The following is a 13,604-nucleotide window of genomic DNA, read 5'->3' on the forward strand; positions in this document are numbered from 1 at the left end:
GCCATTGATTGTTCAATCATATGCAAAAAATCAAATCAAACAAATCTTGTTGTAGAGAAGAAATAAACATTGTAATTCTTCCACCTTTTTCTTCCTGAAATTAACTAAAGAAATGGAGAAAAAAAGAAAAGTTGGAGGAAGGAAGAAAGAAGAGAACTAGAACTGATGAGAACAAACGACCCAAATACATTGGTCTGTCGGGTCATGATTTTTAAATGGGTTTCTAGATTAAGTGGTTTGAAATGGGTAGAGAACATCCATGTCACATTTGCCATTTCAGTATGCTGTTAAAAAAGGGCAATTTTAAACATTATAAAAACGTTAAGGGCATTTTTAAACCAAAAGGTGGAAGGATGGCATATTTGAACCATTTGAGATACATTGAGGGCATTTTTAACCCTTTTCCCGAAGAAATTTGAACTATTTTAACTTTTAAAAAAATTAATAAATGTAGAAATTTGTGTTACACATTCTTCCGTATTATTATTCCTGTTTTATGAATATTGTGTTTATATGATAATATAAACATTTTTTTATCGATTAAATTTAAATGATTGGAATATTTATGGTGTTTTTTGTCATATATCTCAGAATTATTATATTTTATTATTTAGCTATGTGAAAATATTTTCATGACGAAATGATGTTTTTATAATATTAGTAATTTTATTGATTATTTTTCTTTTTCTTTAGGGGGGATGTGGGTAAATTGTATAGTATGATAATAATTTATTTTTAGAAATAATAATTCTTTCATTATTAGAAAATCAAAGATATTAGAGTTGATTTGCGTCTCATAGTAATTTTTATATCATTACATTATTATATTTATATAAAAATTTTATTTTTTACAAATTTTCTTAATTATATTTGTAATTATTACAAACTATTTAGGAATTTATATAGTATTTTATTATTATATTATTATTCTATACTATAAATTAAATATCTACGAACTTAAATCTCATCTTATGTTAAATAAAATAAAATTTTTTGTCTCACGCCCCAACCTTTTAAAACACGAGGACTGGCCAACAAAAAATCACACGTGTCTAAAAAGAAACTTCACATCACCGCTCTAAGTGAATCCTTATAATCACCTACTTCTATGTAAATCTTGTTCGGACTTTCTGCAAAATGTCTGTGGAAACACATTAAACTGCATTTTGAAAGAGTTTAAAGAAAGGTAATTATTTAAAAGTTGTTAGATTTTGAATCTTTAATTTATTTATTTTTTGGTTCTCTTTTAGAATTGTGATGTTATTTGTTAGGTAAATATTATTAATGTCTTTTTATTTTGAAAGAAACTTTTAATTCTTTGCAGTGTTTCAGATTTTTGGTCAAGAAAGTTTGATTCTTTTTTATTAAAGGAGAAACAAATACAAATACTGACATAAAGTTGCAATCTTTGATCTTATTGTATATTCTTAAATCTATGTATAGCTTTTTCTTTTTGTTGCTAGCACATGGGCTAAGCTGGTTAAGTTTTGTAATTTACTTGTATGTTTGGTAAAGTAAAAGTACTTGCTCAGATTCCACTTTTTGCTCTTACTTTTTGGTAGATTTGATTTTTATTTCTAAGTATACTGCTGAAAATGGGATTTTTGTTTGCATCTTTTTTTTTTTTTTGGGTAAAAGAGATTCATAAATCTGCTTCATGTTAAAGTTACAATTATTTTATTTGTTTGAACAAATTTCAGTGTTCTGCAATCTTTTGCCTGTGTTCTAGTTATGCAGTTCTTTAGAGGTCAAATCCAAGATCTAGAAGTAGGGGATGTACTATTTAACATAGACATTAGGCATAATCAGGTACGAAAGGTTTCACTTTCAGCTTTGAGTATGCACGTCTGGACATCTCAGCTCGTCTCCACTGACATGCTAGTTGAAGACTCCAACTTACAAAATAATTATTTAGGTACCTCTAAAATTTATGTCTCACGTCAACATAAGTGTCCACGAGACATAGTGGGGATGAGTTAAGAGTGTTAAGTTGTTAGCTGAGAACAAGTTGAGGTGTCTAGATGTGCACTCTCAAAGTTAGAGAACGAGTTGAAGTGTTAAGTTGTCAGTTGAGACCAAGTTGAGGTGTTTAGATGTGCACTCTCAAAATTGGAGAACGAGTTGGAGTGTTAATTTGTCAGTTGAGACCAAGTGCAGTTGTCTAGATTTGCACTCTCAAAGTTGGAGGATGAGTCGGAGACTTCAAGCGTTTAGTTGTCAGTTGAGATTATGTTGAGGTGTCTAGATTTGCACTCTCAAAGGTGGAATATTTTCTTACCAGCTGTGGTCAAATTTGAGTGTCTATTTATTTATTATGCCTTAAATATATACTTACTTTTGAATTTTTTTTGAAGTTCTCTATGTAGCTTATTGTCCATGTTTGAGGTTGTGTTGGATCTGCCTCTGCATCTATTCAAAATGTCAAAATTACTGCAAACTTTACTAGAACACAAGTGGTTTAAGTTTTTCCCGGCCCAATAAAATTGCATGACTACTTTTTACCCTCTCAAATGCAAAAATGGCTAGTGCTTTCATGGTTATGTTTTGAGCTTGTGCTCATATTTGTTAATGAAGAGTATGTTCTTCATACAACCTCTTTCACATTTTTCTATCATAATCTACTTTTACTGTAGAGCAAAATGGATACAGATGTTTCATTTAGCTGTGTTTAACTCATTCTATATTGATGCTTACAGAGTCGGAGCTAGGATTTTCAATAAGGGGGTTCAAAATCTGTAGAAATAGATAGCCGAAGTGGGTTTGAATACTATATATACATATAAACTTATTTTGACCATGCATAAATAATATAATTTTCCGCCAAAGGGGATTCGGATGGACCCCCTTGTATGAAGGTAGCTCCGCCCCTGGATGCGTATTTGATTGATATATTAACTTATTCCATGGAGTAGTTTGGATACAAATGATTCATATTGTACTCCAACTAATTCGGGATTCAGCTTACTTGATTCACATTTGCCAACTTATTAAAACATATTTCTGCAAATAACTCGTGTAATTCCACAAGAATGTGTCTTCAAGCTTGCTTGCATCTTGCATTTCTAACTTGTTTCCTGTTCTTTTTCCTTATTTAACTATTTTCTACATGCTGTAATAATCCTTTTATTATTTTCACTCTTGCGTGTGTAAATATAATATAGGTTAAATATGTGGTGTTTGTCCTAGAAATGAATTATCCAAAATGAGAAATATGTGGTTGTCCTTGTGGATACTAGTTTTTAAATCCATCTATCCATCTGTTGTTGAACCCATATTGAAATCATTGTTGGTGATGGACCAGGTGAAAGCAAGCCTACCCTAGAAGATAAGTTTGTGTTGCCAACAGTCAAACCTTATGGTTCTTGCTCCATTCAGGGACTTGTAAACTGACAACAAGTGGTAATACGTTTATGTTGTTTCATTTATAATCTGTATAAGCTTCAGTATGCCAGTCAGGATAGAGTCCGCCTCATGAATGATATGACTTTTAAGTTTTAATAAGAAGTTTGGGTTATTGCCTTAAAGACCATGTCTTATTTTAAGAGTTTGAGTGCTTACAGATAGGAACAGCTAAAGAAGAAAACTTATCATATATTAGATGATCATCCTTGATTTGCTATGTAGTATGTCCTTGAAATTGTGCATGTTTGGTATCATTTTGTGCACGTTAGTTTCCGTAGGTAGTTTCTTTAGCTAGTTTGAGCACAAGGTTGGGGGAAAATAATAGTAAGGAAGTGAATGTGCTTGATGAATGTCACAATTCTGTTTTCAAGAAATGACGTTATTTGTTGGTCATTCATGTTGTTCTTAGTGGTTGGAGTTATTTTCAACAGCAGGCGTAGCAGAAACTGCCTATTAATGTGTATGGGGAGACTGCAAGTAACATTATTCTGTCGAAGTAACAACTTGGTTCCAGAAACAATTTTGACTAAATGCTTCTATTAACTTTTGTTTTTCTTTGGTAAATATAATACCACTTGTTGTGAATGGGGAATCAGCAAAAAATTGTCTACAACTTCAGATATTCATATTCATTAACTCAGGTTGAACGTTGTGCTTTCTCAAGTGGCTGATAAGAGTTGTAATTTGGTCTCAATACAGGAAACACTTTGTGTGTCGGAGACTTTGATTACAAGAAAATTGCACTTCTGTTTAATTTCTGAAGTGCTTCACTTTCTGTGAAGATGCTTAAGGTCCCTCAGCATCAAGTTGCAGGACACGAAGCGGGCATCGGGAAGCTTGGTCCCCTCGTGGATGAATCAGGGCGCTTCTACAAGCCTCTGCAAGGTGATGAACGAGGGGCCAGTGAGGTTGCATTCTATACTTCATTGTCTACTAACAGTGGGATCCCGGAACACATTCAAAGATTTTTCTCCACCTTTTATGGAACTCAGCTCGTAGAAGCATCTGATGGATCTGGCTTGCTACCTCACTTGGTCTTGGAAGATCTTGCTCTAGGTCGTGTCAATCCATCGATAATGGACATTAAGATTGGTTCAAGAACCTGGGCACCCGAAGCACCCGAGAAATATATTCAGAAGTGCTTAAAAAAAGATCGAGAATCGTCAAGCCTTTCATTAGGATTCAGAATATCGGGGTTGCAAATCTATAGAAGCAAAGAACTAGGATTCTGGAAGCCTGGAAAGAAAGCTGCTCAGAAACTCTCTAGAGAGGAAGTCAAGTTAGTCCTGAGAAGGTTTGTTTCTTCAAACACATTGAATGATTTGGATTCGAGACCAGACTGCGCTTTCGCATCAACTGTTTATGGCGGATCTACTGGCATTTTATCTCAGTTACTGGAGCTGAAAGCTTGGTTTGAGGATCAAACTATATTCCATTTGTATTCTTGCTCAATTCTGGTGATTTTTGAAAAAGAGTTGGCATTGAAAGGAAAGAATCCAGGTGCACAAATCAAACTGATTGACTTTGCTCATGTTTACGAAGGACGAGGTGTCATTGATCATAACTTCTTGGGTGGTCTCTGCTCGTTAATAAAATTCATTTCTGAAATTCTCACTGCTCCTAATGAGTGCGGAATAGAAGTTTCTGCAAAAGCTGATCAGAAGAACCTTACCGCTGATAATGGTGTTGTAGCTGATCATAAGAACCTTACCGACTCTGATAATGGTGTTGTAGCTATTCAGAAGAATCTTACCACCTCTGATAACGGTGTTGTAGCTGATCAGAAGAACCTTACCGTCTCTGATAATGGTGTTTTAGCTGATCAGAAAAACCTTACCGCGTCTGATGATAACTGTGTTGTAGCTGATCAGAATGGTGTTAGCTGATACAACTCAAACTTTTGTTGGAACCATTTTTCAGCCTGGATTCCAACAATGCCACATTTTCCGCAGATAATTTGCCTGAATTGTTCAATTCCGAGTCCTATGCAATGCTTCCATGTGTCTTTTAAGATTTTTCTGCAGTGCACTAAACTTATGATTTGGAGTCTCTGTATTACATATTTGCTACCTTAGCTCAGCTGAGCTTTGAACTCTTTCTTTTGTAGATTAGGAGGCAAAGAACATTTTCTAATGGAAGAGCACTAATTTATAACTGTTAAACTTATATGGCTGGATTGGACTGATTATTGTAAGGCTCATCAAAATATTGACAGATCTAACTCGTATACACCACAAGTATTATATTCTTCTGCACTCAATAATTTACTCAAATATACAGGTTGTTTATCAGATTACTTCATGATGCTTCCCACAAAAGTTATCAACTTCGAAGCATTACTACAAGAGAAACCTGAAACTACATGTTACTGCATGCCCTGGGGATAATATGTCCCTGGGTACAAGTAGGATGAATAATGGTTAACAGAGGGAACAACACCTCTGTTCTGATATGGCGAACTTTGAACAGTACTAGCCAACTGATAAGGATCAGAAGCAGCGGTCTGGTAACCAGGACCAACAGGAAAAGGGTTTGGCAACTCCATAGAGCCTTGCCACGATGGTGATGACCCGTAACCGTAGTTATGAGAGACCTCCCTTTCATGCATGGATGCATTCTCTTGCCATTCATATAACTGATTATTGTAACTTCTTATTTGCCCAGTTTTATGTTCAATTGGTATCCTCCCACGAAATCCACCATATGCGCCAGCTTGTAGAGCATCATTTCTGCTTCTTATGATACCTGAACTAACTCCACCCATAACCATACCTCCCCAACTTGCTGCTGGTGAGCCAGGGACAATGTCATGAATAGGCAATGCTGATGGTGACACAGAATAACCATAAATGTGGCTAGGAGGCCGACCTGCTAACAACGGTCTCTGGCTACTGATGTGATTTACAGGTCTTTGATGCTCTGAATCTAGTATGCAGGCGCGTTTTGCTCGTCTCTCTTCGAACCTTCTAGATAACCCAGTTTCTTCAAATTTCCGATTTTGCACCATCTTCTCCCTTCTTTGATCATTCCTAGCAATTTTTTCCTCCAAGCTCATAATTCTGTCACTGATACGGAATCGTGGAATAAGCTTTGAGGGATCAATGTTGTGGGCTTCCAAACATTCGATGACAGATCTCATAGTAGACAATTCCCTCTTGTTTGCTTCATTCTGTATAACATAACAAAAACTAGTTATGATGATTGATATGGGAGGGAGGGAATATTACTGCTCGAGATGAAATTCAAGAATTACCACAACAGCATGTGAACCATGTGATTGGCATTTCTTTTTCTTCAGCGATTCTCTAAGTTCTTCTAAAAATGATGACAAAATTTCGCAAGGGCTACATTTTTCCTCAACTCCAAAAGTATAAGCAACATCTACAGCATCAACTTCCATCTTATTCTTCACCATGCCCGCTATTATATCTGTTGCAAATTTACATAAACAAAGTTACGCAGGCAGATAACATAGTATCAAGTGGGGAAACTAGAACATGTATCCAAGGAAGCAAATGAAAATGTTAAGTGTTGGTCACTAGTTTTCTAAAGATATATGAGGGGGATTATGATTCTGGGACATGACTGCAGTTTTTCCGAAATCAAAAGTAATCCCCCAATGTGAAATGAAAGAAAAGGCCACCCAATATATCCCATATTTGTGATAGTGGGGAGTAGCAACTACTTGGTGGAATAGTCGAAGTTTCCCATAACTGGCTCGAACGCCGCCTTCATTTTTAAAAAGATGGAGAAAAGGGAAAAATCCTCCATATTGATGAAGTATAGAAGTTTACAAAGTCCTGTTCTCAACAGCTCAAAGTAAATAGGAAGAAGCAGCAAATTTCCCATCTATATTTTCTCTTTTATTGATATGATTTTATTGCATTAAAGGTGAAGATTCCCCATATACAAAGAGTATGCCAGTTCAAGAAAGGGAGCAACGTAAAATATGGTTCTCCATTGTTCCCTGAGAACCTTAAAGTACTACATACTTGGGCAATTCATCTAGTCTAGACTTCACCTGATCATTTTACTGCATCTCGTCCCCAGATTTCCTAAAGCAATGTTTGAAAGGATAATGGATATAGAAATCTCTTGCCCGATGACTTTTATCAACACAAAAATATCATACTTTGGCGACAGGACTTTCCAGAATAACCTTTACTTCTGTTGATCTGCAACTATCACCAACTCTTTTTTATGAACTCAATTACTCACCATTGCTTCTGTTAATTTTGAATTTGCAAGAGTTAACACAGTTTAAATCCACTTCTTTATTCATCATCACTACAGTTGGCAGCAAAACACAAGGAACATTTCAAATATTGACATATTATAATATCATTCTTTTTATGACTGAAAAATCTCCAAGGGCCATTGAGGCCCAGTTACAAATTCAGTGGATAATGGGCCCACCCTTCTACCCTTATTTATATCATTATAGCCCCCCTTCTCCCCTTATTTGACATCTTCGCACTCCACATATATGTACGAACACAGATCCAAAATAACATGGCGAAAATACCTAAAGGTTCACTGACTCCTCTGAATTAACAAAGTATTAACAGCAAGCCGACCCAGAATACAAAAGAACAAAATACAAGTATTGCAACAGGGAATGAAACATCACACTATGACCACTGAAGAGCTCTCCCATGGAATATCGAGGTATAGAAAATGGCAATACCACAGAAAGGGAAGAAATGAAACGGGAAGTGGAAATTAGAGAACCAAATTCAGGTAGAATAGCAGGAAATGGAAGGCCACACTGTGACAGCATACGCGATTTTGCATGGAATATCAAGATTTAGAAAACTGTAGCACCAATGGCAAAGAAAGAATATGAAAGGGAAGTTACAAAGATACCATAAGAGATATATGCGAAGTGGTTTTCACCAATTCAACACTAGTTAGCTGCTTTATGATTTTAATATCATTACCAGTAACTCGAACATGAAACCAACACAAGATTCTCCTTATTGATATAAGGGAGACAAAAATCTTTATCTTGTATCAATCTATTTGGATTTTATACACACATTTCTTTATCAGGGTCTATACAAACTTTTACCACCCTCGAAGACTGAGTCCATACCACATATAATTCCAATGCCCTAAGAACAGTTTACCTACCACATCAAGAATAGAGTCGCTGAATTTTACCTCCAAATATACATCATTTAGTGTGGGTTTTTAGCATTATCGCCTAAAAAACTTCTTCTACATATATAAGAACTTAGTTGGAATAGTTAGCAAATAATGCAATAGTGAATAGTGTCATCCCAAGCAGTATAAAAACCTCTCTAACACACTGAAATCGTCTACTTTAAATTACTTGAAGACTGGCGAGTTAGTAACTAATGTAGTAGTGTCATCCCAAACAGTATAAAAACCTCTCTAAACCACTGAAATCGTCTACTTCAAATTACTTGATAGACTGGCAAGTTAGCAACTAATGTAATAGTGTCATCCCAAACAGTATAAAAGCCTCTCTAAACTGAAATCATCTACATAAAATTACTTGATTGACTGGCTTCTGATCGTTCCTACCAAAACAAATTTTAAAAAAGAAGAAAGCGCGGAGTCAATTTAGTCATCTAGTCCACAGCCTAACATATGCCACCTCCTTCATTGGAAAGCAACAAACTCACCTGTCCCAACTTATAAAGATATATAGAAAGATCAGAGAGTTCTAACTGCTAATGTGGGTATGTCAACTGAGAGCAATAAAAACAAAAGCAGCAGAAGATTCTTCAGAAGTATCTTCAGTTGTTGGTAGAACAGAGGAACCCTACCGATATCTAGTCAACAACTAACATCTGAAGACGAGAACAGTGTATGCCATAATAGGGCCCAAAATAAAAAAGTAGAAGTATGATAACTTCCCAAGATAGTACATATATGCATGTGCAACATTGTCATATACATTAGAGAAAAAAGTTGAGCACAGATTCTTAATACATTTACATTTTCCAAAAGCTTCTACTAGAAATATTTAAGTGAAAAATCATGGAATTGTTCTTCTACAAATAATGCCACTGCTTAAAATTCCTTGGGACTCAGTAGGATCTTCAAGGCACATGGAAGCTAATACACTTCACAAGGTTGGCCATAGAGTACCATTAATTGGACAGGTTGATGCTTCAAATATTTGTTGGTGAAAGATGAAGATTTCACGACATCGGTGCATTCAAGGGTGTGGCCTAACAATAAAGGAGAGTAAAATGAACCACAAGAGACTAGGAATCAAATCCTAGACAGAGGCAAACAGCTAGGTAATTTCTTTTCATCGGTCTAAACCTAGGTAGCTTAAGTTACCAGATACATGTGTTGAGGTCGCAGGTACTCGGAGAATTAGTCAAGGTTCGTAAGCTGAACTAGATTCTCCTATAATAGAAAATTAAAGGAGATCGTTGTCTAGGCTGGTGACTAGATGCCACTTACTGGAGTGACAAGGCTAGAAAACAGAAAAACAAACAGGGCAAGAAGCTCTTAGCGTCTCTCTAAGGGGGCGTTATGAATAAAAAGAAAAATTGCTTTTGAAGGCATCGAGACAAATTGCTTTTGAAGGCATCGAGACAAGAACCAATATAATGATATATTCCAGGATAAAGGCTGAAAGCTTTTGTAGAAATTCCATTGGAGACCAGTTAAAACAAATAGAAGAGGTTATTCTTTATGATTAGAAATTTATTAAACTAAAGTTATGCCCTGAAAAGCTAGATAGCAAGCTAAGTTTAAAATAAATGGCAGACTTGCTAGGAACTAGTCTATATTATTGGAAATGTGGAGTTCCCTGGTCCATCAACCCTTTTTTAGTGTTTATAGCTATGCTGCTCATTCTCTTAAAAAATGCCACTGGGTGTGTCGCAGATCCTCCAACAGTAGTGCATTTTTGGAGGATCTGACACGGGTGTGGCAACATTTTTGAGAGTCCAGGCAGCGCAGGTTTATATTCTGTTTCTTATGTTCCTTACAACTTCCAATACACAGATATACACTCATTTTGTGGTCATGAATAAAAAAAATTTTACTTACCAAACTCAAAACTCAATACAAAAATCTTAGGGCCTAACAGAAGGTAGATATTTTGTAATGGCAGCAAGTGTAACTTCAATATGAGACTTTGCATTTATTGATATATAAGAAATAAAAACAGAGTTATCTTACCACTAGGAAAGGAGAGAGAAACTTCCCTACAGCTCAAGGCAAAAGAAAGAGAATGGGTGTAGAGGACAAAGTTGACGGCTATGCTGTGGTACCCTATAGGAACTATTAGTACTTAAGGAACAACTCCCACATTACTCATCCACCATGTGCTGCAATCAAGAACTACATACTTTGCAGTAAATTTTAACATCCATACGAAATTACCCTACTCAGACTGCTTTGAAGACTGGATTTTATGAGCCTTTCTGTAATCCCCAGAGTGGAACTTCAGTAACAGCATAGTCAGCAAGGTATAATAGTAAAGTCCAAGACTAACCTTATCAAATAAAAAGTCCAAGACTAAAATTTACCATCACAAACTTTATTACGAGTGTTGTGCAGTAATTTAAAGGGATTAAACTCAGCACTCTTATGACTAACCAGTTACTTCTTTTTTCCAGCAAACACACAATTATCTCGAAATCTTTCACCTAAGAAGTCCACCATTCTTATGTGTTCTTTTTCACGTCAAGCCTTTCTGCATTTCAACTAGGACATTATGCTCTATTTTGCTGTTTACATCAAACTGATGTTTGCAATGCTCACACTCACTAATTGAAAGCACAAATATTTCTAAGGCCTATTCCAGGTCATCCCGAATCAATTCCAGTCAGCCATATGAATCTTGTATGTCCATTTTATTCTTTCCTGGTATAATTCCAATATTAAATTATTGAAATAACCTGTTCCTTATTTCTGTTAATTACTGTAAGTGTCGTTATAAGATAGTTAAAAGAATTAGTTACAGTTAGTTATAAATGTAGTTAGCTAGAACCATCTAGAAGAATTAGCTGGACCTATATGTACCAAACACCAATTGTAATTGAAGTGATTTTCTCATTCAATAAAACAGTTTCCCTTTCCTTCTCTTCCTAATCTCTCTGTAATAGCTTAGGGATTTCATCAATGGTGGATGAATCCACCATAAATTTTTCATACAGAACTCAAAGTTAACATAAATAATATCTTTTAAGCAAAATCAAGAATTCCCTAGATCATACACTTATTTCTACACATTTAACCAGCTTAATTCCAACTAAGTTGGTTCCATCATGGTATGTTTTTATCTCCACCGAGTTATCTGTATCACAAGACAACTTCTATCTATACACATTATCTGTACCTTGCCCCTTTCTACTACCTTCAATCATCATATTATCACATATATTATTTAAAAACAAATGAACTGCAAAACAGTGTAGCTTGCAGAAACAAAAAGAATGAAGTAAAGAAGGACCTGGAATCTTTTCCATAAGCACATTTGATCTCCTGAGTGCAGTAGATATCTCCCTGATATTACTCACTCGAATCAAGTCCCTAATGTCCTCATTGTAAAAAATTTGTGGAATCCCAAAACACCCAATAAGCAATAGCAATCCCCGCGCATCCATTGTAGTAGCCTTTCGTATACCTCGTTCATCAACAAACCTTCTTCTCCATATCACTGCTGCTTGTGCAGCTTCTTCCTTTACCCCTTCATCAATTACATCGAAACCCATCAACAAGAAACACTCCAAAACCAATGCAGATGCTTCCCTTGTGGCAATCATCCGTGCATCCTTATCAAAAGCTTTGCCCCTTTTAGCAAAGAAGTCTCCCATACAGCTAAGTACAAGCTTTGCTGCATTGGGTGCAAGTTTCAATGCCTTGGTGAGTTCTTCGCGCAGTGTGTTTTTCTCTGGGAGTTTCGATACTATGTAACTTCGAAGTCCCTTGCCGCACATCGTCTTGCAGAGGGTTTCGAGCTGTGAATCCGGAGATTTTGAGTCTTTTTCTTCGGATGAGGTTTGATTCGAGGCTGACGGTGGTGACACCGGTGAAGGGGTGGTATCAGCCGTCTGCGGCTGCGGCCCGGCGGCGGTGAAGGTCTGGGATACGGCGGAGTCAGCCAGATTCTCCATCGGAGAAGCTGATAATCAATACGAGAAGTCAAAAAGACCCAAAGCGTCTTCAATGCTCTTCTATTCTACATTTCCTATTAGAGAGAGTATCGAAAACACTTGAAATTTGAGGCAAATAATAACTTTAAAATTACATTTTTATTTAGCTAATTAATTTTTTTAAAACGGTTAATACATTGTAAATGAAATTAATAATTCACCCAAATTTAAAGGTGTTTTTAATACTTTTCTCCAGATGTTAGAATATACTATCACTTTATTTAACATATTTGTTACTTCAAATTACTATCAGTATACTATTTTGCGAGAGGTGTATATATTTTTAAAATGATAGTATGAATTAATAGTTGAGTTATATTGACCAAAGAATAACATTATGATTAACTAACTTGCAAAAACTAACGAATAATGGAACTATTCAAATTAGAATGTAAGATAGAATCGCTATTTTTGAGAACTTTTAGTATAACATTTGTGTTAAAATGAAATTAGTAGACACTTATTAAGAATGTAAGGTTCTATTTATAGTCGAGTGTTAAGTGGTAAGATTCATAAATTATGTCTTTCTAAAATTTATTAATTGTCTATTTACACAATTGAGTAAAGATTGACGGTTATTATGAAATTTTTGGTGAACGTTATATAGAATACACCAATTTCGATGATAATCAAAGATGTTCAAGAATTAGGTTTAACATTGTAGTAGAATAAAGGTGAACCAGATTTATTCAGATTCCTCTAAGGACTCTAATTATAAAAGCCTAAATTACAAGAAATAATTTTTTTTGTGTGTGTAAATCAATTAGGATTGGCGCATTTATAGAATTCAACTATAAAAGGTAAATTACTGTTGGAATGATGACTAAATTGCACAATAGATAAATGATTTCTCAACAAAGCAAGTAGTAGAAGAAGAAAAAAGCAACGCAGAAGAAAGACGAATTAAGGCATAGTGTTTAAGACTTTTTATAATTAAAAAGTAGTTCTTACTTTTACCTTTCGACGGTTCTTGATAAGACATGTTGCATTATTTGTGATGTAGTAAAGGTGCATGACCAATGGCATGTGTGTTATATAAAATTTTTTTATTTC

The 13,604-nt window shown here is 35.3% G+C and overlaps 2 protein-coding genes across 3 annotated transcripts; one reads left to right on the forward strand and one right to left on the reverse strand.

Moving 5' to 3' along the window:
- The first annotated feature begins 1,035 nt into the window (after positions 1 to 1,035).
- Positions 1,036 to 5,564, forward strand: LOC107007208 (inositol polyphosphate multikinase alpha). 2 transcript variants are annotated; one of them, XM_015205724.2, is made up of 3 exons: positions 1,036 to 1,186; positions 3,302 to 3,399; positions 4,102 to 5,564. In XM_015205724.2, exon 3 carries the CDS (start codon positions 4,185 to 4,187, stop codon positions 5,286 to 5,288), a length of 1,104 nt encoding a protein of 367 aa, XP_015061210.1. In that variant the 5' UTR covers positions 1,036 to 1,186; positions 3,302 to 3,399; positions 4,102 to 4,184; the 3' UTR covers positions 5,289 to 5,564. The 2 variants fall into 2 exon arrangements, with proteins under 2 accessions (XP_015061210.1, XP_015061211.1); XM_015205725.2 differs by lacking the exon at positions 3,302 to 3,399 and having other exon boundaries at positions 1,040 to 1,186.
- A 63-nt stretch (positions 5,565 to 5,627) lies between these two features.
- Positions 5,628 to 12,586, reverse strand: LOC107007207 (protein FRIGIDA-like). The gene is made up of 3 exons (XM_015205722.2): positions 11,849 to 12,586; positions 6,656 to 6,831; positions 5,628 to 6,571 (listed from the first exon to the last, which is right to left on the reverse strand). Exons 1-3 carry the CDS (start codon positions 12,510 to 12,512, stop codon positions 5,768 to 5,770), a joined length of 1,644 nt encoding a protein of 547 aa, XP_015061208.1. The 5' UTR covers positions 12,513 to 12,586; the 3' UTR covers positions 5,628 to 5,767.
- Positions 12,587 to 13,604: the final 1,018 nt, after the last annotated feature.

Source organism: Solanum pennellii, chromosome 12, assembly GCF_001406875.1.
Source record: "Solanum pennellii chromosome 12, SPENNV200".
NCBI classification, from domain to species: Eukaryota; Viridiplantae; Streptophyta; class Magnoliopsida; order Solanales; family Solanaceae; genus Solanum; species Solanum pennellii.